This window comes from Sus scrofa, chromosome 12 (assembly GCF_054392235.1).
Source record: "Sus scrofa isolate SSC_HxYL_T2T_F1_AM1 chromosome 12, Sscrofa_HxYL_maternal_Yorkshire_Landrace_v2.0, whole genome shotgun sequence".
In the NCBI taxonomy this organism is placed as follows: Eukaryota; Metazoa; Chordata; class Mammalia; order Artiodactyla; family Suidae; genus Sus; species Sus scrofa.
The window spans coordinates 52,143,134-52,168,544 of record NC_139394.1 but is presented as its reverse complement, the minus strand read 5'-3'; the positions used below and the strand labels follow the sequence as shown (position 1 = coordinate 52,168,544).

The window sequence follows — 25,411 nt, the reverse complement described above, 5'->3', positions numbered from 1 at the left end:
TTCCCCTCGGTTGTCACCGAGTGGGGAAGCTTCTCCCGGCTCGGGCTTCCCTTGGGGAATGTGACCAGGAACATCCATGGCGCACCCCCTTGCCTGTCACCAATACTGAGACTTACAGCCCCGTCTTCCTGCCCCCTCCAGACTGAAAGCAGCCCCCGAAGCCCCGACTCAGCCCTCGCCGTTGGCCTTCCTTTCAGTGCTGGGCGTCTGGTCCTCTCTGTGCCTGCCCAGCCTCTCAGGGAGGTGCCTCATGGCAGCCCGCCCCTCCGGCCTGGTTTCCTCAGGAAAAGCCTTGGGAGGAAGCAGGGAGGGGGTTGGGAGCTGTGGGGGCCAGACTGGGCTGAACCCTCCAGCTGCACCGGCTGCCATGGGGCCGAGGCTGTTGTTCCCTCTGCTGCTGCTCTGGACCTGGGGGACCCGGGGGTCTGAGCTGGACCCCAATGGGCTGCACGTCTGCGTGGCCAGCAGGTGGGTCTTGTGGCGGTCGGATGTGGGGGGGCGGGGAGGGCTGAACTGGTGTTGAAGCTTTGGGGGGGAGGAGGACGTGAGGAAAGACATCATGGGGCTAAACCACAAGGGGTTCAGGGACAGCCTGGAGGGGGGCAGATAGTCAGGGCAGATGGCAGAAAGTCCAGGGACAGGGATTGGGGACACTGGGGCTGTGACTCTTGGCCAGGCTTGCCTGATGGGGCTGAGGCAACACCTCCCATATCTCAGCCAGAGGCAGTGACCCACCCTGGAGCCAGGCTGTTCCCCCCCTCCCCCCCGCTGCTGACCCCTCTCTGCCCCACAGCCCCTCTGCTGAGCTCCAGTGCTGCCCAGGCTGGAGGCAGAAAGATCAAGAATGCACCATCCGTGAGTAGCCAGGAATGGACCCACCCCCACCCCTACTCCCACCCCCACCCAAGGAGAAGGGAGGAAATAGCAAGTGACCCTCCTTCCTGTCCTCCTGGGGTCTATTTGCCCTCCTGAGCCCTAGACCTAGGGACTGGCCTGTGACAACTCCCCCCACCGCCGCCTGCGGCCCACCGCCCCCCGCCAGCCAAGGAGTCAGCTCTTGAGGGGGGCAGGGCACCGAGAGCCAGTGAGAAGGGCAGAGTGTCCCCTGGTCTCTCGCAGCCCTGTCCTTCCAACTTGGGTGGGGTGTTTTTCAGCCATCTGCGAGGGGCTGGATGCCTGCGGGCAAGACGAGGTATGTGTGAAACCAGGCCTCTGTCGATGCAAACCTGGATTCTTCGGGGCCCAGTGCAACTCCCGTGAGTCCTGAGTCTCTCCTGAAGGATGAAGTTGCTGGGCAGGACTGGGGGAGAGGGGAGGTGAAGCAGGTGGGAATGTGATCCTAGAACAGCAGGGCCAGAATCCCTCCAAGCTTCCCCGAGGAAACTGAGGTCCAGAGACAGGAAGTGACGCCGTCTTGGAAGAGGCCTTGAGTCATTTGATTTTTACCCATATCCACAAAGCTCTCCCACAGCTTCAGTTTTTCATCTTCCCTTTCAACTTCTCAGAAAAGATGCTGGGGATTCCCATTAACTGCAAAATGGATGTATTCTCCCTGGCATACACTACATGCCTGTGTGGAGGGTGGCTGGACCGTGTGCCCTCTCTGGCAGAAAGAGGGGCTTGGGAAAGCGGCCGGCAGGCAGGATAGCCAGCAGGCAGCCTAGGAGTCAGGGTTGAGAGGAGAAACGGGGGGGGGGGGGGGGGGGGGGGGGTTGTGGCTCCTGCCACCCTAATGGGCCGTATCCGGGTAGATACAGTGGGGGCCCCATGAGAGGGAGGAGGGGCAGGATGAAGGCCCACCACTTCTATGTGACTCTGGGCCAAAGGCCCTTTCCCACTCGTGATCCTTAAGTGTGTTCTGGAATGTGGAAGTGGGAGGCTGGGCCACTGCTAGGAATTTTTGTAGTTAGAGTCTGGGGCAGGAAGTGAGCTGTGCCCCAGGAGGATAGGCTGTCCCCGGCTCTTGGAGGGCGGGCCCAGCGCCCCCTCTTCCTCGTGGAAGGGGGCGCAGAGCGGGGATCCGTCCCTGGCCCTGAGCCCACTAACCCCTCTTCCGCCCCCCCGCCCCCCCGCAGGCTGCCCTGGCCAGTACTGGGGCCCCGACTGCCGGGAGACCTGCACCTGCCACCCGCACGGCCAGTGCGAGCCAGCCACGGGCGTGTGCCGCTGCCAACCCGACCGCTGGGGCAGCCGCTGCGAGTTCCCGTGCGCCTGCGGCCCGCACGGGCGTTGCGACCCCGAGACAGGCGCGTGTCACTGCGAACCCGGCTGGTGGTCGTCCACGTGCCGCCGCCCGTGCCAGTGCAACCCGGCGGCCGCGCGCTGCGATCCGGCCACCGGTTCCTGCCTATGCGAGCCCGGCTGGTGGGGCCGCCGCTGCAGCTTCCGCTGCCCCTGCCACGGCTCGCCGTGCGCACAGGAGTCGGGCCGCTGCGCCTGCCGGCCGGGCTGGTGGGGCCCTGAGTGCCGGCAACCGTGCGAGTGCGTGCGCGGCCGCTGCAGCGCCGCCTCCGGCCAGTGCATCTGCCCGCCCGGCTTCCGCGGAGCGCGCTGCGAGCTGCCCTGCGCCCCTGGCCGCTACGGGCCGCAGTGCCGCGACAGGTGAGCCGGGCGCCTGGTGAGGGGGGATGCGGGAGAGAAGGGAGGCAGGAGGGCACGCGAAGGAGGGAGGGAGAGAGAATGAGAGCGAGAGGGGATGGGCCAGGAGAACAGGGAGACGGGTGAGCAGAAACAGGCAAGGATCCGGTGAAAGGGGACAGAGAGACCCTCGACGCCCCTGCGTCCCGCCTCGCCCACTACTTTCATCCAATAACTATTAAACAGAAACTACTACTACGAGCACAAAAACTACTATGCTAGCAAGCCATACTTAGAAACAGATAAAGAATGAATCTTGTGGCAAAGGATTGGGTGGCTTTCAAACTTTGACCAGTTCAACTCAGTAAAAAATCTTTTACATCCGGTCATATACATATGTGATGGGATATGTGTGTGTGTTACATGAATAAAGGCTTAACCAGACAACACACACATATATCTTGAAACGTTTTCTATTCTCTCTCTTCCAATGCTGGTCGGGATCTGCTAAATCGATTTTATGAACTCCATTCCTTCCCCTACTAATGAGTTCCATCCAAGCATATGATCCCAGACCATTAAGTCTCTAGAGGGAGAAATGACAATAGCTGTTAAGGACCAATGAGAAATTAAAATGACATAAACCTGATTGGTCAAGTTGCTAAAAGAGTAGATCCTGGAAGTTTCCATTGTGGCTCAGCGGTTAGTGAACCCGACTAGCATCCATGAGGACAAGGGTTCCGTCCCTGGCCTCGCTCAGTGGGTTAAGGAGCCGGTGTTGCCGTGAGCTGTGGTGTAAGTCACAGACTTGGCTCAGATCCTGCATTGCTGTGCCTGTGGTGTAGGCTGGCAGCTATAGCTCTGATTTGACTCCTAGTCTGGGAACCTCCATATGCCATGACTGCGGCCCTAAAAGACAAAAAGACAAAAAAAAAAAAAAAAAAAAAAAAAGAATAGATCCTGGGAGTTCCTGTTGTGGCACAGAGGAAATGAATCTGACCAGGAACCATGAGGGGGCAGGTTCGATCCCTGGCCTTGCTCAGTAGGTTAAGGATCTGGCATTGTTGTGGCTGTGGTGTAGGCCAGCAGCTGTAGCTCTGATTTGACCCCTAGCCTGGGAACCTCCATATGCTGTGGATTCGGCCCTAAAAAGCAAAAAAAAAAACCAAAAAACAAAAGACTATACAATGCTGTATGTCAATTATAACTCAATAAAATGAAAAAAATTATAGTGGTGAAAGCAGATATTTTATGCATTTTACATAAATTGAATAGAGGATAAACTACTGAGGCCTGTTCATGCTTGAGCTCCGAGATGGCCTGGGTAGAAGGGCGGAAGGGGTAAAGGGGAGGAGGGCAACACTGGGCGGAAGGGAGGCAGGGGTTGGGGCGGTAACTTGGCTGCCCCGGCTGGGCTGGGAGCTCCTGGAGACCCTGAGTCCCAGGGGAGGGTGGGTCTCAGAATGCAGGGTCAGGAGAGGGCTGGGATCCTACTAGAGCCGGCAGAGATAGTGTGTCCAGCCGATTTGATGTACGACATGGGGAAACTGAGGCTCAAACCTGCCTGAGTGACCCAGCTGGGACCGGGTTGCCCTCCCGTGGCCCTGGAGGCCCGGGGGGGTCGCCTCATTCCTCGGCCTCCCTGTGCACCTCCTGAATTCCTCTCTTCCCAGCTGTGGCCACTGCAAGCAGAATGAGCCGTGCTCTGCAGACACAGGCAGGTGTGAGTCCTGCGAGCCCGGCTGGAATGGGACTCAGTGCCACCAGCCCTGCCCTCCTGGTACCTTTGGTGAGAGCTGCAGGCAGCAGTGCCCCCACTGTCGGCTTGGGGAGGCCTGTCAGCCAGACACCGGGCACTGTCAGAGCTGTGACCCTGGCCGGCTGGGGCTCAGGTGAGGGGGCTGGCCTGCTTGGGGTGGGGTACACCTTCCTCCCGGATCCTCACCCCAGCTGCCCCCTCCTTCAGCACACACATTCACACGGCCCTGTGTGAGGGGCCGAGGTGGGGAGGTGGGTGCTGATGGGGCCCTGGGCAGAGTTCTCCTCCAGCTCCCCCGACTCAGACCTCCTGCCCTCCTCTCCCTCCAGGGATCTGTAGTCTGTCACCTGTTGGGTTTGGCCTCAGGATCAAGGCCCTGTTTGTTAGCACCTGAGCTTCACTGCTCAGGTGTAGACAACTGGGTCTCTGAATCAGGAGGTGTGGGGAAAGATTGGCAGGGCGACCCGTGGGAGCCAGGTCTGCCCTGCCACCCATTTCGAGTCTTGCCTCACCTCAGGTGCGAAGACCCCTGCCCAACTGGCACCTTTGGGGAGGACTGTGGCTCTACCTGCCCCACCTGTGTCCAGGGGGCCTGTGATGCTGTGACTGGGGAGTGTGTCTGCAACACCGGCTACTGGGGGCCCAGGTGAGGACTGGGGCCCTGGGTCAGGTTTCTATGGAGCCTGCTTCCTAAACCTCCCTGCCTGGGCTTCCCCACCTCCCAGATACCACCAGCACCCTCATAACTGAGAAGTTACTCCTCCTGTTGTGGGGTTTGCTTCTTCTGATGCTTAATCTAAAAGGCCTGGCTTCTCTGGAGTTCCCACTGTGGCTTCTTGAGAGCGCTGGGACACAGATTGGATCCCCGGCCTGGCACCGGGGGTTAAGGATCCAGCATTGCCGCAGCAGCAGTGGCTGGGATCTGATCATCCCTGACCTGGGAACTCCACATGCCAGGGGGCAGCCAAAAAAGAAAACAAACAAACAAACAAACAAACGAAAGGCCTGGCTCCCCATCCAGAAGTTATTTAGGGGAAGGGCTCCAAACCCCAAGGTTGTTTCCTGAGGGCAACAATGTCGCTGACCTCGACATAATCCATGTCACTGTCTCCAGTGTCAGATTTTCGCACCTGGAGGGCAGGGGGTTGTATTAACTGGAAGAGACTTCACTTTATAGAGGAAAGGACCGAGGCCCAGAGAGTTAGGGGCAGGCCTGGGCCTGGCTCAGACCTCCAGACCCTGAGGAAGTTTCTCTGGATTCCACTGGCATCTTGCTTATTTCACATTGGTGCTGCATGGGCCGGGGATGAGGCTCTTGAGGTAGACCCAGGTGGTCTCCCTGGAAGATGGGCTTAGGGGCCAAGGGGTTCTAGCAAACACTGCCAGGGGTGCTCGAATGTGGCTCAGAGGTCAGAGGGGTCTGCATGGGCCTCATCCAGGGACGTCTGCGCTTCCCAGACAGCTCAGATGCCCAGACATCTCTCTTCCCCTGCGCCCCATCCAGCTCCATGCCCTCTCACCCAGCCTTCTGCCTGTCTCTTTCTCACCCCAAAGCTGCAACATTTCGTGCCCATCTGGCTTCCATGGAAACAACTGCTCTCTTCCCTGTGAATGTCCAGAGGGAACCTGCCACCCTGTCTCTGGGGCCTGCCAGCTGGGTAAGGTGGAGAGGAGGGTAGAGCCTGCAGTAACCAGGGAAAGATGGGCCCTGTACATGGGCTCCAGGGCCTCATCACTTGCCAGGGAGGCCGTGCCCACTGCAGAGATGTTCTCCTTACCTGAAATCTGTGTGGGTGCTTCGGGAGCCCCTGAAGATGTGGCAGAACCCCTGTCCCCGAGAAACCAGGCTGGCACCCAGAGAATGGGCCAGCAGGGCTGGACCCTAGGATGTGCATCGAGCCTGAGAATTGGGGGCAAGAGTTTGAGGAACAGGCCACGGATCATCAGGAGGAGGCAGACCAGCAGGGAGGCTGCCTGGAGGAGGGGGCCTCCAGGCTGAGCAGTCTGCCTCTCTCACAGGTGGAAGGTTCTGCGGAGTAGGCAGTTCAGAGCTAGAGATGAGACCTAATGGTGGGAGGTTGGAAGGCTTGGCTCTTTGACCACCCCTGTTCTCTCCAGGATCTCGCGGCCAGGATGCCGCCCTCATCGCGGGCATCCTTGTGCCTCTGCTGCTGCTCCTCCTGGCCGTCGCCTGCTGTGCCTGCTGCTGCTGGGCTGCCCGGTTGGACCCCAAGGACAGGTGAACACTGGCCTGTCTCCTTCTGACGCCCATAGCTCAGGCACCCATGGAAGCAAAGTGGCATCTGGTTCCTTTCAGGGATGGAGAAGGGCTGGCCTTGTCACACACGTTGGTCAGAGGTGATGAGGCGGTTGCTAGTGGCCATGGTCTGGAGACCTCAGGTCAGCTGCCTGCCTTCCTCAGAAGCCTTCAATGGGAGAGATTCAGAGTCACGCAGGAGCAGGGGACCCTGGGCACCGGGCTGACAGAAGGCAGAAGCAGCAGGACAGCTCTGGGCAGGGAGGGGAAGAGACCAGGCCTCGAACCCCCAGAAGGGAGAGCACCAGAAATCCTGAGCAGGGGTTAGCAGAGAATGTGGCTTTCTGAGAAAAGAGGAGGCGGGGAGGGATTGGGGCCTGCAGGAAAGGGACTCGCACAGTTTTGTTCCTTTACACAATCTCTTCACGCCTCTTCTTTTTAATTTAATTCAATTTTTTTTTTTTTTTTTTTTTTTTTTTTAGGGCTGCATCCATGGTATATGGAAGTTCCCAGGCCAGGGCTCCATTCGGAGCTGCAGCTGCCAGCCTACACCACAGCCACAGCAACACAGAATCTAAGCCACGCCTGCGACCTACACCACAGCCACAGCAATGCCTGATCTGAGCCATGCCTGCAAGCCACAGCTCATGGCAACACCAGATCCTTAACCCACTGAGCGAGGCCAGGGATCCCAGATCCTCATGGATCCTAGTCAGGTTCCTACGCTGCTGAGCCACAACAGGAGCTCCTCGTCACACTTCTTGGTTCCTTGGAGACTCACAGCAGCATAGAGGTTTGGAACAGGACGTGTAGGGGCAGGAGGGTTTGGTTCTCAATGCCCAGGAGGACACAGGTGACCCAGCCAGCTGCTGGTGCACACGGAGCTCATGCCCCCTTTTCCGGACTCTGTCCGGTGCTCTCTTACTGGTTCACGCACTAGCCCTTGAGCATGGCCCCCTCTGGCTGTGGGTGTCCTCAGATGGGCAGACCCAGCAGCCCCTCCCCTGGGGCATAGAACCTCCTCACAGGAGGCCCAGGCGCTGTGCAAAGGCTGTCCGAGGAATGGTTGTGAGCAAAGCAGTCACTCTTGGCTTGAGGTTGGGGACAAGGGTCAGCTTCCTAGAGGTAGTGCCACTTCCAAAAAGGTGAGCAGAGGCTCAGCCAGGGTGCTAATCACTCCTCGACGCATTTTTGGGCAGCCCCACCAAGGGCTTGGTCCTGTGCTGGGTCCTGAAAAGAAACTCTGATAGATAGGAGTCGTCGTCCCCATTTTACAGGTGAGGAAACTGAGGCGCAGAGAGATGAAGGCAGAGCCAGTGTGCTGCCTCATGACTCTGGAGCCACGCTGCCCGCTGCGACAGCCCTCAATCTCAGGGTCAGCGGTTTGGCTTTTGCTCTGTAGTCACAGAGAGCTCCTGAGGTAGTCACTCTGTCACACTAATCCCAGGACCAGGATGGTCCTGGCCCTTTTCTCCCCCGACCCTGGACCACACCCTGTCCCAGCCAGGGGTCTCCTGCACTGACCCCTCTCTCATGCCCTCAGGCCAGCGGGAGACGGAACTGCTATGTCCAGGATGAAGCTGCAGGTCTGGGGGGCACTGACTTCCAGCCTGGGCTCTGCCCTGCCCTGCGCGTCCCTCAGCAGCCACAAGCTTCCCTGGGTGACAGGTAAGCGGGAGCTGGGGTTCGGGACCAGGCTTCCCCTCGGGCTCGGCGCGTGACCTGGAGCCCACCCCCCACCCCCCACCCCGCAGTCTCGCACCACGATCCGGAGATCCCGTTCAACCACAGCTTCATAGAGCCGCCTTCTGCGGGCTGGGTCTCCGACGACTCCTTCTCTTCGGATCCCGAGTCTGGTGAGGAGGAGGGTCCTGCCTACTGCGTGCCACCCCAAGAAGGTAACTCCCACATAGCCCACTTGGCCCCTGAGCAGCCCTGAACCTCTTCTTCTTTTTTTTTTTTTTTTTTTTCCTGCCTTTTCTGGGGCTGCTTCCTGCGGCATATGGAGGTTCCCAGGCTAGAGGTCGAATCGGAGCTGTAGGTGCTGGCCTTCGCCAGAGCCACAGTAATGCAGGATTGGATCTGCGTCTGTGACCTACACCACAGCTCACGGCAACACCGGATCTTTAACCCACGGAGCAAGGCCAGGGATCGAACCCACAACCTCATGGTTCCTAGTCGGATTCGTTAACCACTGCACCACGACGGAAACTCCCTCAACCTCTTCTTAATTCCTTCCGCGAATGTGTTGGGCACCCATTCTGTGCCAGTCACTGTTCCTGGCTGTAGGACGAAGTAACGAACAAGCTAGATTCCTGTCCCCGGCAAGCTGAGAGGCTGGTGGGCACGAACGGACAGAGGGACCCATGCTTTGGGGGGGACATATGAGTAGGGGCTCATAATCCAGGGACGCCAGGGGTGATTGGGGTCAGGGAAGATGTCAGCGATGCTGGTGTCCAGCCTCGTGGAATCAGGAGGCGTGAGCCCACTGACAGGCAGAGGGGGGCATGACGTTTCAGGAAGAAGGAACAGTGGCAACAGGGACACGGCTGAAAGTGTTAGCAGGTTAAAGTGTGGCGTTCGTGTGAAGCAGGGCTGAGAAAAGAGGGCAGAAGCAGTGTCGTCTGCCTGGGCAGGCCCTTCCCCTGCCTCTCTGATCCTCGCCCTCTCCCTTGTCCTGAGTCGGGGCCTCCCAGAAGATGCCAAGCTGGGTAAACAGGATGGATTGGGGGGGCCGGCCCAGCATTGGCCAACCTCTTCTGTCTCCTCTGCCAGGGATGGTCCCTGTGGCCCAAGCGGAGTCACCCGAGGCCGGCCTGGCCGGAGGTGCCTTCCCTCCCCCCGAGGATGCCTCCACGCCCTTCGCCATCCCGCGCACGTCCAGCCTAGCTCGGGCCAAGCGGCCCTCGGTCTCCTTTGCTGAAGGGACCAAGTTTGCACCGCAGAGTCGCCGAAGCTCCGGGGAGCTCTCCAGCCCGCTCCGAAAGCCTAAGAGGCTCTCCCGGGGGGGCCAACTAGGTCCCGAAAGCCAGGAGCCCGAAGAGGCCACAGGCCCAGAGCAAACGGAAACGGACGGGGCCCCGCCTGGTGCTCTTGGCTCCAGGGATTCAGCCATTGGCCGCCACCGGCTCCCGCTTGGTGGCCGGACGGTGGCTGAGCGTGTGGAAGCCATCGAGGGCAGTGTCCAGCAAAGCGCAGGGTCTGTGACCACAATCTACATGCTGGCAGGGACACCCCGGGGATCTGAGGGTCCTGTCCGGTCTGTCCTCCGCCGTTTTGGTAGCTTCCAGAAAGGCCAGGCAGAGCCCAGGGTCAAGAGCGCCATTCCTAAGCCTCCACGCAGGGCCCTGAGTCGGAATAAGGGCAGCACTGGGCTGGCCTCTGGCTCTGCCAGTCCGAGCTCGGGCTCAGCCCCAAATGAGGAGGTGACCAGGGCCTCGGCATCTGCAGGGACTGGGCCAGAGGAAGTGGCCGGGGGGCTGGGGGATGGCATCGAGAGCTCAGGGAGGGGCCAGGAGCTGGCCCCTGAGAGTGGCCGCCTAGACCAGGGTCCCCAGAAGCCGGCAGACGAGGGAAGCCGGGAGGAGCCCCAGTATGAGAATGTCGCACCCATCTCTGGGCCACCGGAGCCCTGAGGACCCTGCATTTCGGCAGTGGGAAGACTGTGGACGGGGCCGGGCGTCCGACCTGCCCCTGGATCAGATTGTGTTTTGTGCTGGAAAAAGATCCCGGGACCAGGAAAGACATGCCGGAGCCTCTGCCCTGCTCAGGGACATGTCAGAGCTGCAGGCCAGCTGGCTCTGGGCCCTGGCAGTGCTCAGGGAGTGGTCTGGGAGGCCTGGGCAGAGACCCCACAGGATGCTGTCAGGAAGGGGAAAGAGATGGCTGCAGGGACTTTTTCTCTGTTGTCCTGGACTCTGTCCCCAAAGGCTATTCTTTCCTTCATGTGCAAAATAATTTTCTGAAGTGGGAAACAACCTCAATGTTTGATGGTAAAGAGGGGTTAAAGAACCCTTCTTTATGAAAGATTCCTAAACAGCTACAGTAAATCAGGTTGTGGAAGGCTGTTTAACGTGGGAACGTATTCATGCTGTACTGTTAAGGGTAAAAAGGAAGTTTGCCTTCACGAATTTCATCCCTTTGTGCCTCAGAATACATATTTAGAACTCTTCCATTTTGTGTATATTTTGTGATTGCTTTATATACTCTTTTTTTTTTTTAAAAAAAAAAAAAAAAAAAAGATGTGTGTGTGAAGTTCCTGTCGTGGCACAGCCATGGGGACGCAGGTTGGATCCCTGGCCTCGCTCTGTGGGTTAAGGATCTGGTGTTGCTGTGAGTTGTGGTGTAGGTCGCAGATGCAGCTCAGATCCTGCGTGGCTGTGGCTGTGGTATAGGCTGGAGGCTACAGCTCCGATTCAACCCCTAGCCTGGGAACCTCCATATGCCTCAGGTGCAGCCCTTGAACGACAGTAAATAGATTAATTAAAAAGCTGGAATGCGCATAAAAAAGATCTGAGGGAGAAGCATCAAATGGGGTTTTTCTCTAGGAGATGAGATTGTGGCAGGTATTTATCTTCTCAAATTTTTGCATAATTTGCAGATTGTCTACAGTGAACATTCTTTTCACTTTTCTCACTCGGTTGAATTATTTAAATTATAATAAGCAATGTTCTTTGTTAAAAATAAAATGTACTAACATTACAGACATGTCTGAAGTAAAAATGAGAAGTCCCTTCTCCTTGGAGGATTCTGGGGGCTGAGGGAGGAGCCAGACGTAATTTCAGGGACTGCCTGTTGGTCTAGTTCTAAATTCTTTCCTCCCATACCTGTATCACCCAGTCAGGAAATAAAGAGCAAGCCCCTCGGTCCCAGTGGACAGAGCATCTCAGGAACAGTTTAGATTCTTCCTTTCAGATGTTTTTTCTGTGCAAGTGAAAACAAAAGAGCATACCTTTCGGCGGTTTGTTTTTTACTTAGTATTTCTTGGCTATCTTTTGAGTCAGTCAATATAAAGCTACCTCTTTTTATTTAAAAAAAAAAAGCTACATGGGGTTCCATTATATGGAAATAGGTTATGCAAACCATCCCCTGTCTATGGGGATGTGGGTTGTTTTTAATTGTTTTGATACAATAAATGATGCCGTGTACAGCGTGCTCAACACTTCTGGCGCTAGTGCTAGTTTTTCTGGAGAAGAGATTCCTAGAAGTGGAATCGTTGGGTTATTGGGTAAGAACATTAAACACTGGCCTATTTACTCCAAACGGCCCTCCAAAAAAGTTGAATGGCTTAGTGTTCTCATAAATTATCTTGGTATCTATTTCCCCCTCATCTAATCTGATAGGTTAAAATGGTATCGCATTATTTTAGCACAATAAAAATAACGAAAGGAATAACCTGTTAAAGCTTCTTAAAAAGTTAAACTCTTGGTACCGATAAAAAGGTTTTTGTGTCTTTTTAACCCTCAAAAATGGTATTCCTCCAATGTTCATTGCAGCCGTATTTACCATAGCCAGGATACGGACGCCACCTTAGTGTTGATGAACAGAAGGATGATGGATAAAGATGATGGGGTAGATATAGACCATGGAATATTACTCAGCCACAAAAAGCATGAAATACTGCCATTTGCAGGGACATGGATGGACCTCGAGATCATCAGACTGAGCGATGTAAGTGGAACAAAGACAAATATGATGTCTTCTATACATGGAATCTAAAAATAGTACAAATGAACTTATTCACAAACCAGAAACAGATTCCCAGACATGGAAAGCAAACGTACAGTTAGCAAAGGCGAAAGGGAGGGGAAGGCGAAGCTAGGAGGATGAGACTCACAGATACATCCCTGTATATAAAATAGACGAACAATAAGGACCTACTGGACAGCAGTGGGAACGGTATTCCGAATCTTGTACCAACCTATAATGGGAAAAGAATCTGAAAAGAATCTGTATACCATGATTATTCTCAGACTGAGCTCTTTATTTTTTTATTTATTTACTTATTTATTTTGCCTTTTTTAGGGCTGCACCTGTGGCATATGGAGGTTCCCAGGCTAGGGGTTGAATCAGAGCTGCAGCTGCCAACCTACACCACAGCCACAGCCACGCGGGATCTGAGCTGCGTCTGCAACCTATACCACAGCTCACGGCAACACCGGATCCTTAACCCACTGAGCAAGGCCGTGGATTGAACCCACATTCTCATGGATACTAGTCAGGTTCGTAACCGCTGAGGCACAACGGGAACTCCTGAGACTGAACTTCTCTTCATATCTTTAGCAGTTATTTGTATTTTACCTATAGATGATTTGGTTACTCTTTCCCCAATTTTCAGCTGAGTTGTTCATCTTTTTCTCATTGATTTATAAAGACCTTTATATCAAGGATATGAATTCTTTGCCTCATCTGTGGTCTTTTCTTTTTTTCTTTTTTTTTTTTTGGCCCCATCTGTGGCATATGGAAGTTCCTGGGTCAGGAGCCATAGCACCACAGCTGTGGCAACACCAGATCCAACACCACAACTGTGGCAATGCCAGATCTTTAACCCACTGTGCCACAGTGGAAACTCCTGTGATTGGTCTTTTAGTTCTGCTTATAGTTTCTTTTCTTCTTTTTCTCTATAGAATTTAAAAATTAAATTTAGACAAGTCTTAGGAGTTCCCTGTGATGCATCAGGTTAAAGATCCGGTGTTGTCACTGTAGGGGTTCAGGCTGCTGCTATGGCATGGGGTCAGTCCCTAGCCTGAGAACTTCCACATGCCGTGGGCAACCCCCTCCCCTGCCCCCAAAAATCATTTAGACATGTCTTTTTCTTTTTGACTTCAGGGTTTAATTTCATGCTTAATATAAAAATGGAAAAGTCTTCTGCACCTTAAAATCAGTGAAATAATCTACATTTTCTTCCAGTACTTTAGTGGCTTTGTTTATTTATATTTTTCTTTTTCCTTTTTTGCTTTTTAGGGCCACAGGTGTGGCACATGGAGTTTCCCAGGCTAGGGGCGAGGAATCACAGCTACAGCTGCCAGCCTATGCCACAGCCACAGCAACATGGGATCCAAGCCACGTCTGCGACCTACACCACAGCTTCCAGCAATGCTGGGTCCTTAACCCACTGAGCGAGGCCAGAGATCAAACCCACATCCTCATGGATGCCAATCAGGTTTGTTTCTGCTGAGCCACAACAGGAACTCCCTATTTATGATTTTTTAAACCGAACTATAGTTGATGTACTATATTATATAAGTTACAAGTGTACAATACAGTGATTTACAATTTTTAAAGGTTATGCTCCATTTATAGTTATTCTAAAATATTGGCTATATTCCCTGTGTGTGTGTGTATATATATATGTATGTATATATATATCCATGTAGCTTATTTGATACATAATGGTTTATTTCTTTATGATGTACCAGCAGTGCTGGTGTGGCGCCTTTTACATTCCAGACAAAAAGACCAGGGGAGGAAAAAAACAACCCGAAACCTAGAATTTCATGCAAATTAGACCTGGATTCACATCTCTGTTCTGACATACTTGTGTTGTGACTTTGGAAATGTTACTTAAAACCTGTTTTTTCATCAGGAAAATGGGGATGTAGCTGTCTCCCAAGGTTATTATGGAGATTAAATGACACAAAATAGGAGTTCCCGTCATGGCTCAGCAGAAACAAATCTGACTAGCATCCATGAGGACGCAGGTTCAATCCCTGGCCTTGCTCAGTGGGTTAAGGATCCAGCGTTGCTGTGAGCTGTGGTATAGGTTGCAGATGTGGCTCGGATCTGGCTTGCTGTGGCTAAAATCCTTCCTTCTGAAGGATTTTAGCAGCTCCGATTTGACGCCTAGGTTAGGAAACTCCATATGCCATGGGTGCAGCCCTAAAAAGACAAAAGACAAAAAAAGAAAAAAAAAAAAAAGACACAAAGTATGCAAAGCACCCAGTAAATTTTTAGTTCTCAATAGAGGGTCATTTTTTTGGCTAAGCCCACAGCATCTGGAAGTTCCTCGACCCAGTCAAGGATCAAACCCACGCAACAACCTGAGCCTCTGCCGTGACAGTGGTGAGTCCTTAACCCACTGGGCCACAAGGGAACTCCTAGGAGGTCATTATTATTGTATTACATCATTCTCCCAGCTTTGAATCCTTTGTCCTCTTTTCATTCATTCATGTGTTCATTCCGCAAACTCCCTGTGCATCTGCTTTGTGCTTGCTTCTTTATCAAGGGCTGGCTGGATATACAGAGCTGCCTAAGATAAGAGCATGTCCCCAAAGAGTTCACAGTCAGTGGGAAAAGGGAGAGACAAACAGATGAACAGATAATTACAAAACAAAGCAATCAGTGGACAAAGACAATGGAGACTATTGATGGGAGTGGTTAGGGAAGGCTTCCTGGAGGAGGTGCTGTTCCAGAACACACTATGTTTGAGAGCCAGAGGTGAGAGAACACTGCCCGCAGAAAGGACAAGCAATTCCGTGTGATTGGAGCATCTAGGAGCAGGCTGATCGACCAGAGAGGGGGAGGAGCCTGTGTGGGTCAGGTTGGAGAACTTGAACTTTATCCAGCAGGATAAATGGTAAAGAGCTTCTGGGGAGTTCCCATTGTGGCTCAGTGGCAATGAATCACACTAGCATCCATGAGGACACAGGTTCGCTCCCTGGCCTCGCTCAGTGGGTTAAGGATCCAGCATTGCTGTGAGCTGTGGTGTAGGTTGCAGATGTGGCTTGGATCTGGCGTGGCTGTGGTGTAGGCCGGCTGATATAGCTCCATTTGGACCCCTGGCCTGGGAACTTGCATATGCTGCGGTGCAGCCCTGGGGGGGAAAAAAAGTTTCTGAAGGATTTTAGCAGAGGGCTGATTTACCAAGGTTAGCTTTGCATTTCCCATCATTCACTGAGATGGAGTGGGGTGGAGAGATGGATTTGAGTGGCTGAGATTGGAGGCTGGAGGAACAGCAGATGCAGTGCTAGGGACAGACATGGGCAAATTAGAGAACCACTTAGGAGACAGGGATTGTGGGGGGAAGGAGAGGGAGAATAACAGCAGGTACCGGGATGCTGACGGGATGGTTCACGGTATCCAAGTTCAGAGGGTAGTGGTGCCATTATCTGTAAAAGAATGGGAGGAACAGTTTGCCACGGAGGGGGGAAGTGAACTATTTTAGAGAGGTGTTTGAAATGTTATAGAAATGTGTATGGAACAACTGCCTGGAGACAGCCCTCAAGCAGGTGGCTCTAGGATGGAGGGAGGGGAAGACTGAAGTCTGTCAAGTGACAGCTGCAACCCTCTGAGGCGATGCAGCTCTTCAGGGTGTCGTAACAGGATAGTTGACTAACCAGGAACCCCCAAGCCCACAATGCCAGGTGTGCTTTGAGCAAGGTTGCCAGCGGTAGGTTCAGGGCAGCAGGGGGCGCCCTCGGTCTCGGGGATGTGAAGCAGGATGCTGCTGGGGCTGCCACAGCCCTGGTGTGATAAGCCAGGCTCCCGGAGCTTGCCAAGAAGACCCGAATCTGAGAACCCAAATATGAATCTAAGAGCCGAATCGGGGACACCAACGGCCCACGGAGGTCGGGCCAGTGCCTGAAATGGGGGAGAACCTCCAAATGCAGCTGAACCTCCAGAGCCCAGGCTCCCCCTCTCTTGCCCTGGCTGTTCCTCGGGCATGTCCAGGTCTCTGATCAGACCGGGAACCTGGAACCCTCCCGACCCTACGTGCTCTCCCAGAGTCCTGACTTGTGTTGGCAGCTTGGCATTGCCCACCCCGAAACCCTGCAGAAAGGGCCCTAACCTGAAGATGTCAGGGAACAGGGCGTAAGGGGATGGAGGTGGCGCAGGGCAGTGGGAATGGAGTGGGCAACTCGGGCAGGGAGCACCAAGATGACTGTTCTGGTGGGAGCCCCCGAGGGGACCAAGGAGAACGAAAAATGGGGTGGTGGGGGGAGTGGTCAGAGTCTGGATGGGGTACCTGAGGAAATAGTAACTTAGGAGGCAGACAAGCCCCCAACTCCCACTTGGGGATCCCTGAGGGATCGGGCAGATGGCACCCATAAGGGGGGTCGGTGAATTAGGAGAGAGTCACTCCATGCTTGCACAGATGTCCGGGGATGTGGGATGTGCAGACAGAACCTAGATGGGAGTTGCCGGCAGCAAGAAAGCAAAAAATCAGGACACAAAGCCCAAAGCAGCTAGGAAAGCAGCGGTGCATGGGAAGGAGGCAGTGGAGATGGCGAGAGTGGAAGGACCGAAGTGGAGCCAGAGCATCCGCGTGGTGCCCAAGGCAGCGGGGAAACTGGGGACGACGCAGCCGGCCAGAGCAGAGCAGAGCGCGGGAGCCAGGCTGAATGCTGGAGCCCAAAGTAGTGCGCGAGGGGGACCAGCGTGCAACTGGGGAAGTCCGGGGGCGCCGAAACGCGGAGCAGGGGACCCAATCGAGAGACAGAGCTTCGGGGTGAGCCTCTGGAGGGGCGATGAGGCAATGGCGTTGGGGGTTCCCGGACGGGCGGTGACTACTCTCTAAGGCAGCCGAGCAAAAACTCGGGCCGACGCTGCCCCCCGGCACCCCCCCGCCCCCAGCTCTCTTGTTTGTCTCCTAGTCCGGCCGGAACCGGCTTCTGCTCGCGGCGGGGCGGGCGGGTGGGTGCTGATTGGTTAACGCCTGTTTCCAGCCCCACTCAGCCAATCAGCGCGCGGCAGTGTTTTCATCTTAGGGTCAGAATAAAAGGGCTGGAATAAAAGGGGGGCAGAAAAGGCGCCGGCCGGGCCCGATACACACCAGTAGGAGCTGGGTGAGCTGGGTGAGCTGGATTCTGGGGACCTGGGCTCCGGGCGAGGTAGCTGGCGGGTAGAAGGCTCAAGAGTAAGGGGGTAGGGAGAAGACGTGTGCATATGAAAGGAGAGACACTGAATGGATGAGGAGCCAGCAGGAAAGAGATGACGAATCGAGACGGGAGCAGGGGGATGGAGAGATGGGATCCCACTTCCTTAGAACGAACTAATTGCCAAGGAAACGGCCCAGGCCAGGGGTCGCGCGGGTGGCTCGCGCCGCCGGTTTGAACCGGCTTCGCCTCTCCCATGCGGGGTTCGCGTGGCCGCAGCGCCTAGCGACCTAGACAACAGCCAATGGCAATGCAGTTCCTGTGCCGACAGGCCAATGAGCGGGCCGTGGGCGGGCCGTTTCGGAGCTGTGTGCGCGGATTTTGTGGTTAAGGGAGCAGGGTCTGGGAAAGGGTCTCCTGTGCGGGCGGGCGCCGGTGAGGGTCCCAGGGAGTGGCAGCCCGCAGGTATGCCCTTTCCCAAGTATTCGGACCTCTAACTGCCTCCCCTGTCAGCCCCCAACCTGTGTCAATCCTGATGGGAGCCAGGGCCAATTCCATGTCCCTAAGCAGACGTTAGTCCCTTCTAGTTTCCATGCCTCAGTTTCCCTCCGATTGAGCCGCGGAGGAAATCTCCCTGCTTGGTCCGAGCAGGTCTCCCGGAACTGCGGGCCGGCGGAAAAGCCAGCGGCGGAGAGGGTGGCCCAGAGGACACCAGGGGGACAGGGCTGGGGTTTCATTCGCTGCGCGCTCTTGCCTCCTGGGCGCAGAGGGGTGACAAGCTCCGCGCGCTGCGGCAGCGGCCCGGGTTGGCAGCCTCTGGTCGGCCGAGCCGAGCGCTGACGGCTAAATCTCTGCGCAGGTGCCTGCAGAGCCGGAGCCCGAGCCCGAGCCCGAGCCGCAGCCGGGCCGCCGCGCCGAGCCATGGCGCCCACCCTGGCCACAGCCCATCGGCGCCGCTGGTGGATGGCCTGCACCGCCGTGTTGGAAAACCTCCTCTTCTCGGCAGTCCTCCTGGGCTGGGGTTCGCTGCTGATCATGCTCAAGTCGGAGGGCTTTTACTCCTACCTGTGTTCTGAGCCAGGTAAGACGGGCGCACGGGCTCGCGGGCTCGCGGTGGGTCCCGGAGTGGGGGCTTCGGGTGACGGCGGATTGGCGGTGTAGATCTAGCCAGCGAGACCACCTCACTGCGCAGCACCTCCTAGTTCGCAAAAGGCCCATTTGATCCTAACTCAGCACTGCTGGGTACATAGATAGCGCTATCCCTTTTTGAAGGAACTCAGGCTCAGGCTTGCCTGAGGCCACACAGCTGGGGCCTGTGATAGTTCCAGAATCCCCGAGTCCAGGGTGTTCTTTCCATCACCTGAGAACATGACGAGGCTCCTCTCCTCCCAGGGCCTGGCACACCGCTGGCCTTGCAGTAAACATGTTGCTCTCGGACTGTAAGAAAGAGGAACTCCTGACTCAGTGGCTGGGGTGCAGCAAGAGAGAGGAAGTGGCTTGGCCTCCACCCCAGGGAAGGTTCATCTAGAATCTAGATGTTTTTCAGTCGGGCCATTATGGAGTCTCTTAAGGGCTTGTCAGATACAATTTCTTGTCTATTTTTGCTGCTTTACGATTTTCCAAAGGACATTTCCTCCCACAGGCTGTGAGAACGTCTCAGTGGCCTTCTCCCTCCGTGGGGGGGGAGGGGAAGGGGGGGTATTTATGGAAATGACACTAAGCCTGTCCTCACCCTTTGCCACATGTGGGCGTTGTTGAATGAAGGCTGGGGATGCTTGTCTACCGGAAATCTAAACCCCACCCCTACCTTCACGCCCCCTGACCTTGTTTAAAGATCCTGGTTGCTGAAGGTCAGTGGATTCACCCTAACTGTGGGATCCAAGTGGCTCCCAATCTCGACCCTTCTAACCCCTCTTCCTAGGCAACCTTGATAGGACATGTTGCCCTCTGCCCCCTCACTGCCCCCCAACAGTGGCTCCCTAATGGTTGAGCTCAGTAATGTCTCTCTGCCCAGGACCTTTTTCAGCCAGCCCCTGCCCAAGTCCCCTTCGTTGGAGACAGCCCAGGCCTGACCCCCTGAATGGCCCCACTGGCGAGCCTTTTTCCCCCAGAGCCCAGATGTTGGGGGAAGGGGAAGTTTGGGACCATCTCGTGCTGCCTGTAATCCTCTCTGTTGCCCTGCTCTGATCTTCCCAGGAGATTCCTGAGCTTTCCAGTCTCTAGGGAAGCTGCCCTGGGAGAGGTTAAGGACAGCAGAAAGGGAGGGGACACTGAGGCCGCCTGAGAGAGGGCAGAGCGTATATCATTTATAACCTTTAGCCTTTAGCCACTCAGAAATATTTCCTAATAGCCTGAGGGTTCTTGGCAGATCTTTCCCCACATCAGCAAGAAATCTTGGGATATGGGAGAGTCACTCAGACCTTGTTCCTTGAACAAGCTTTCTGCTCTGCCCGAGAGATGTGAGATTAGCGACTCTGGGGAAGGGACAGGTTAGAGTGTGTGGCGCCTCCTCTCCCCCTCCCTTGGCGATCGTGACCCTTTCTGCTTGCCTCTGCCTCTGATGGAGTCTTTCAGGCTCCCCGGAGAGGTTAAAAAATAGCCAGAAGCATCATCCCCAGATGGAGCTTTTAGCATCTTGTCCAGACGGGAGGACTGTCGTGGGTCCTTTTTTTTTTTTTTCCCCCTGACCTCGCCTTGTGTCAGAAGGTCAACTTCTTGGGGTTTGTTTGTTTTTTTTTTTCTCCCACATTGTTCACTGATTTAATTTGTTTCATGGTCTTGGCAGCGCTGGGGCTGGTCACTTCAGTCCTGCCTCAACCTTGGCTTCTTCCTTCACGAGAGTGGGAGGAGCCCCGGCGATTGTGCCGACGCAGTGCTGAGTTGGTGTTTCAGCCCTTGCGAGCCTCGCCTGGTCCCTCCTGTAAAGCCCAGGGAAGGTGAAGGGTCAGGTGTGTGGGTTGAACATCAACTTCTTATCCCGCGCCTTTGTTCCCACCCCTGATTTTGGTTTTTCCAACTATCTGGCGAAGCCGCTGACCCAGCATCCCCGCCAGGCAGCCCTGCTGATTCCACAGAGCTTATCTCTCTGGCCTCCCTGCTCAGGGTTTCTCGGAGCCCGAGGAACCTGTTGCGTTCGGGGCCAAGAGTCCCTGTGTCTTGCCGGACCGGGAGTGCCTGCAAGGGTTGGTGCAGGGTCAAGATTTCTGCTTCGTGCGTGGTGTTTTCGTGCGCGGTGGATGGCTGCATTGGCGGAGATGCAGTTGGGCTCGTTTATTGCATTTATTGAACTGGGCCTGTGAAAAGCTGATCGGCCTACGGCCGTTTGAGATGCAAATTTGTCCGCTTTTGCTGCTCTTAGGGACTGATGCTTTAGTTTGGTTCTCGAAGAGAAATTTTGCCCGAACCTGTTGAAAGGTTCTCAGAACGCCTCTCGGGCTTTCAGCCAGAATCCAGCTGCCACAGACACGGTGTCGGGTTCCCCGCTGGGTGAGGTGGGAGAAGGAGAGAGGGACCTGGGGTTTCCGTTTCCCCTTGGCTCCTCAGCTCCGCCCGTGGGATGGATGACCCCGGCTGGGACTGGAGACCGGAGACCGGGGCGCTTGGCTTGGCCTCCCCAGCCCCCCTGTGGGGACAGGAGGCCGACTCTGTCCTTTTGGCCCCTGGATGGCTGCCACAGCCACCCACGCCTGAGCTCTTTCTTCATTTTTTCCGTCCGCATTGCGACAGGGTCAGCTCAGGGGGCTGGTGCTACCTGGGGAGGTTTAATCTCTTCTGGCATCTCGCCTACACCCAAATATTTTCTGAGCTGCTGTGTCGGGAGCAGGGTGATTTGGGTCCTCAGGGAGTCTGCAGTCTGGCAGCCTCAAAGCGTCGTCACACGCAGGAGTTCCCAGCATGGCAGAGCAGAAAGAAATCCGACCAGGAACCATGAGGTTGGAGGTTCGATTCCCTGGTCTCACTTAATGGGTTAAGGATCCGGCGTTGCCTTGAGCTGTGGTGTAGGTCACAGATGTGGCTCAGACCCTGCGTTGCTGTGGCTCTGGTATAGGCCGGCGGCTACAGCTTCGATTAGACCCCTGGCCTGGGAGCCTCCATATGCCACAGGTACGGTCCTAAAAAGACAAAAAAAAAAAAAGAGTCGTCACACACAGACCACCCTACACAGACACACGGATGCCAAGTGGCTGTCATACCCCAGCAGAGAGCAGGTGCCAGGGGGGCTCTCTGATGTTTAGGCAGGAGTGTGGAGCCCCAGAAGGGGTGGCTCAAGAGAGGAGGTGGCAGAGTTCCCCTTGTGGCTCAGCGGGTTAAAAACCCAACATAGTGTCTGTGAGGATGCGGGTTTGATCTTTGTCCTCGCCCAGCAGGTTAAGGATCTGGCATTGCTGTGAGCTGTGGTGTAGCCTGGCAGCTGCAGCTCTCATTGGATCCCTAGCCCGGGAACTTCCATATGCCATGTGTGCGGCCCTAAAAACCAAAAAGAAGAGTTCCCATCATGGCACAGTGGAAATGAATCTGACTAGGAACCATGAGGTTGTGGGTTCGATCCCTGGTCTCACTCAGAGAGTTAAGGATGCGGCATTGCCATGAGCTGTGGTGTAGGTTGCAGATGTGGCTCAGATCCCACGTTGCTGTGGCTGTGGCATAGGCCGGTGGCTACAGCTCCGATTGCACCCCTAGCCTGGGAACCTCCATATGTCAGGGGTACAGCCCTAAAAAGCAAAAAAAATAGACAAAAAAGCAGAAAGAGAGGAGAGGTAAAGAGCCCCAGGCAGGCTGCATATCCAAGGAGAAGAGAGGAGGGACAGGTGGGCAGAAGATGACAGAGCAGGAGGGACCAAGGCCTGCAGGGCCCGAGAAGCCTCTGGGGAGATTGGATTTTATTCTCAAGGCAGGAAGAAGCTCCTGAGGCAGAAGAGATGGCCAGATTCACCTATTAGCTCTTATGAATTGTTGAAGGCTTGCCATGTGCCAGGCAGTGGGTGGGGTGGGGGCTCTGCAGGTGGGAGACGCGGGCTCTGTGTGAAGAAGTCTCAGCCCAGCCCAGCCCTGGAGCCCAAGACAGACCCTAGTTCCGTGCCCTTGACCACGGCACTTAGGCTGCTTGCGGTGGTGGTGGGGAGCCGTGCCCTCACTGAAACAAAGTGGGAAGCTGGCCCCTGGAACCCTGAGAGGGCAAGGCCAGGCCTGGTCCCGGCCAGGCTGAGCCGCGGCGACAGGTGTGGACAGGAGCTGTCCCTGCCACTTCAAGGCCCTCTGTTTTTATGCCCTCCTCCGGCCCCCGCCAGCCCCTGGCGGAAGCTTCTGGAAACCCATCCTTTCACTTCTACGTCTGCGCGTCGGAGATTCTTTCCAGTTTTTCCCTCAGTGTATCTTGGATTCTTTTTTTTTTTTTTTTTTTTTTTTTGATTCTGTGTCTCAGAGGATCTGGTGCCCTCGGCCCTCCCCACCAACCCTGCCTTCCTCCTTCCTGTGACCCAGTTGCCCTCCTCCATGTCCACTGGCCCCACCTGGCTTCTTGGTGTCCCGTTAGGGTCCTGTCCGTCTTGCTTGGCCTTCAGCCACTTGGCGAGAGCATCTTGGAGGTGGTCCCATTCTCTCTCGCGGCGTGAAGGGCCACCTGGCCTTGCCCCAACACTGGCCGCCTTGGGAGTCTTTCTTCTCCGCAGTTTCTCCCTGAAACGCCTCGGACCCAGGTCATGCAGCGTCAGCACAGCCTAAAGATGAAAAGCAGGAGCCCTGAGGTCCCACAGCCTGGATTCCAGTCTCCCTTCCCCGTGACCGTCTATGAGCCCTTGGGCAAGCAGCTTCCCTGCTCTGACACCCCTGGCATCCAGATGTGGAGGTGGGCGGCTGTCCGTGACACAGGAGCCAGTGGCACAGAACACAGCGACCAGCACAGGCCAGCACCCTGTGACCACAGCTAGAGGGCTAGGCCCCGGCCTGCCCAGCATGGTCCCCTGTGGGTGACCTGCCTCCTGTTTGCTGTGTCCAGGGCTGACCTCTCACCCATATAGCCCCTGCCAGCCCGAGATGCCACTTCCTGTTGCCGGACAGACGAAGGATTTGAGGGAGACCAGAGATCCCGGGGCAGAGGCCGTCAGCAGGAGGGCCAGGGGCCTGCGCTCCGGGTGGGGGGCTGCTCAGGTCTTTGCAGGGGCCTCTTGCTCCCTCAGGCACCCCCCGATCAGCTGTTCTAGTTTGTTTTCCGGGGTGGGGGGAGCCCCCTCCCTGATGCAGAGGGGTCAGGGGAGCCTGAATGGGGTCACCACGCCCTCTGCTCTGTCAGGATCTTTGTGGGTGAGTTCTGCGTGGGGCCGAACAGGGCAGGTATTGTCCACTCTCCCCTGCCCCCGGGGCATCTCCTCAGCGGCCTCTGCCATTCTCTGCACACTGGACACGCCAGTTCCTCGCCTGTCTTCTCGGTTCGCCTTCCCCCCCTGGGCAGGGCCAGACCGGCCGGGCTGCTCTGGCCGCGTCTGTAAAGCACAAGCGCAGGTGAGGCCCAGAGCAGGCTGGGCTTGGGTGACGGCAGAGGGACACCCGGGGGCTTGGCACTTCCTGGGTATCCGTGTCTCTCCTGGCCCACGGTGGCCCAGCTGGGAGCAGAGGGACAGGAGCCCCCTGGGTGTGCCCGGGTTTGGGCATCTGCCAGGTCTGTGATTGTTCCTGTGGGCTGTTTACTGCCAGCCAAAGCTTCTGGGCGCACGGAAGGTTTTGTTCCCTCTGGGCCGGGGGGCACCCGCACCACTGCCTGGGCCATTGAGAGGCCGCGGGGCTCCAGCTTCTCATCCGCTGCTGGACATCACTGTCCGGAGCAAGGAGGGCAGAGGGCCAGGTGGCCCCACCGGCAGGCCTTAAGGCTGGTGGGAGCTCCCTTGGGGCACAACGAGTTAAGGATCCAGTATTGTCACTGCAGTGGCTTGGCTTGCTGCTGTGGCAGGGGTTCAGTCCCTGGCCCAGGAACTTCTACATGCCATGGGTGTGGCCAGAAAAAGAGAAATCTGGTGGCCCAAAGAGTTCCTGTTGCGGTGGCTCTAGGATGACAGATGGGAGGGACTGGAATCCTTCCCTCCACTCTGACTTCCCGCCCCACGACCCCCCTGCCTAGTTAAGGGGTGAGCAGATCTCTAAACAATCAAGATGCTTCTGGCCCCATCTTCACTAACAGCAGGTCAGGGAGACTGCCTTTAGGGTGTTGCCTTGGCTCATCATCTCTCTGTTGGGGAGTCAGTCACGGAGTTAGGGGTGCAGCCGTGGTCCCCCTCTGGGGAGACGGAGCGATGCCTCTACTCAGAGACGGTGCGGCCGCGGCCCCCTGCTCGTGGCGGCGGACCCCGAGGCATGCCCTGCGTGATTCCGTGTCCTCTGGTGCTGCCACAGGCTCCACACCCTGCGGGGCCCTTCCCCCCACCCACCCAGTGGCACCTGCCATGGGTCGCTCACACCTGCACCCTGACCTGGAGGTGGCCGTTGCTTCGTGGAGACCCTGTCCCCCTACTCCACACCCAGTTCCTGCTGCTGCCGGCAGAGCTGGCACCTGAAACCAGTGCCAACCTGTGAAGCAGCCCTGGTTTTCCAGAAGTGGCCTCCCACCGTGCATGAGCCGCTCGGACCGTGGCTCAGGCAGTGTGACAGGGCTGAGCTGGATCCCAGGGGCCTCAGATGACGCCATGGGTTTTGGCTGCCAGGGTGGTGGCGCATCTTTTGGGAAGCCGAGAGAAGGTGGCAGGGGTGGGAGGGTGGCAGTCTGGCTTGTTAAGGTTTGTCTCTATGGCTCAAATCTCCTCCAGTCCCCTCTGTCTTCAGGTCGGTTCCATGTGTCCTGTTTGTTTCATTTCTTCTTTCTTGAGCCTCTTGGCCAGTGTGATCCGATGGCGCTGTGGCCGTGCATTCAGTACGTGACGACTGAGCCCCAGGACTTAGGGGAGGTGCTGGGGACCACGGGAGACTGGAACACAGTCCCTGTCCTTTGGGGTCCCCAGCCCAGGGGGAGACTAGACA

The 25,411-nt window shown here is 56.1% G+C and overlaps 2 protein-coding genes across 11 annotated transcripts in view; both read left to right on the top strand.

Annotated features, from left to right (window-relative positions):
* The first annotated feature begins 101 nt into the window (after positions 1-101).
* SCARF1 (scavenger receptor class F member 1) lies at positions 102-12,564 on the top strand. Of its 2 annotated transcripts, none has more exons than XM_084985496.1 (11): positions 102-468; positions 794-855; positions 1,155-1,256; positions 2,076-2,601; positions 4,251-4,469; positions 4,854-4,982; positions 5,891-5,994; positions 6,455-6,575; positions 8,137-8,261; positions 8,348-8,491; positions 12,089-12,564. In XM_084985496.1, the coding sequence occupies exons 1-11, from the start codon at positions 251-253 to the stop codon at positions 12,124-12,126; spliced, it is 1,788 nt and encodes a 595-aa protein (XP_084841622.1). In that variant the 5' UTR covers positions 102-250; the 3' UTR covers positions 12,127-12,564. The 2 variants fall into 2 exon arrangements, with proteins under 2 accessions (XP_084841622.1, XP_003358240.4); XM_003358192.5 differs by lacking the exon at positions 12,089-12,564 and adding an exon at positions 9,369-11,296 and having other exon boundaries at positions 343-468.
* A 4,770-nt stretch (positions 12,565-17,334) lies between these two features.
* Positions 17,335-25,411, top strand: part of SLC43A2 (solute carrier family 43 member 2) — a 43,431-nt gene continuing 35,354 nt past the window's right edge. For 3 of the 9 annotated variants that reach the window (XM_084985526.1, XM_084985523.1, XM_003358191.5), the window contains exons 1-2: positions 17,801-17,872; positions 18,267-18,488. Coding sequence is in view for 5 of the 9 variants with exons in the window: in XM_084985523.1 (XP_084841649.1) it covers positions 18,329-18,488 (160 nt within the window). In the remaining 4 variants the exon portion in view is untranslated. Of the gene's footprint in view, positions 17,423-17,800; positions 17,873-18,266; positions 18,489-25,411 lie in introns of those variants that run through there. The other 6 variants (XM_084985525.1, XM_021067565.2, XM_021067567.2 and 3 more) reach the window with 3 other exon arrangements.

Bases quoted from the DNA above. Each gene is read 5' to 3' on its own strand.
- SCARF1 (XM_003358192.5), top strand. From the start codon at position 368: ATGGGGCCGAGGCTGTTGTTCCCTCTGCTGCTGCTCTGGACCTGGGGG. The intron at 1,257-2,075 runs GTGAGTCCTGAG...GCCCCCCCGCAG, and splicing joins CGGGGCCCAGTGCAACTCCC to GCTGCCCTGGCCAGTACTGG. The intron at 4,983-5,890 runs GTGAGGACTGGG...CTCACCCCAAAG, and splicing joins ACCGGCTACTGGGGGCCCAG to CTGCAACATTTCGTGCCCAT.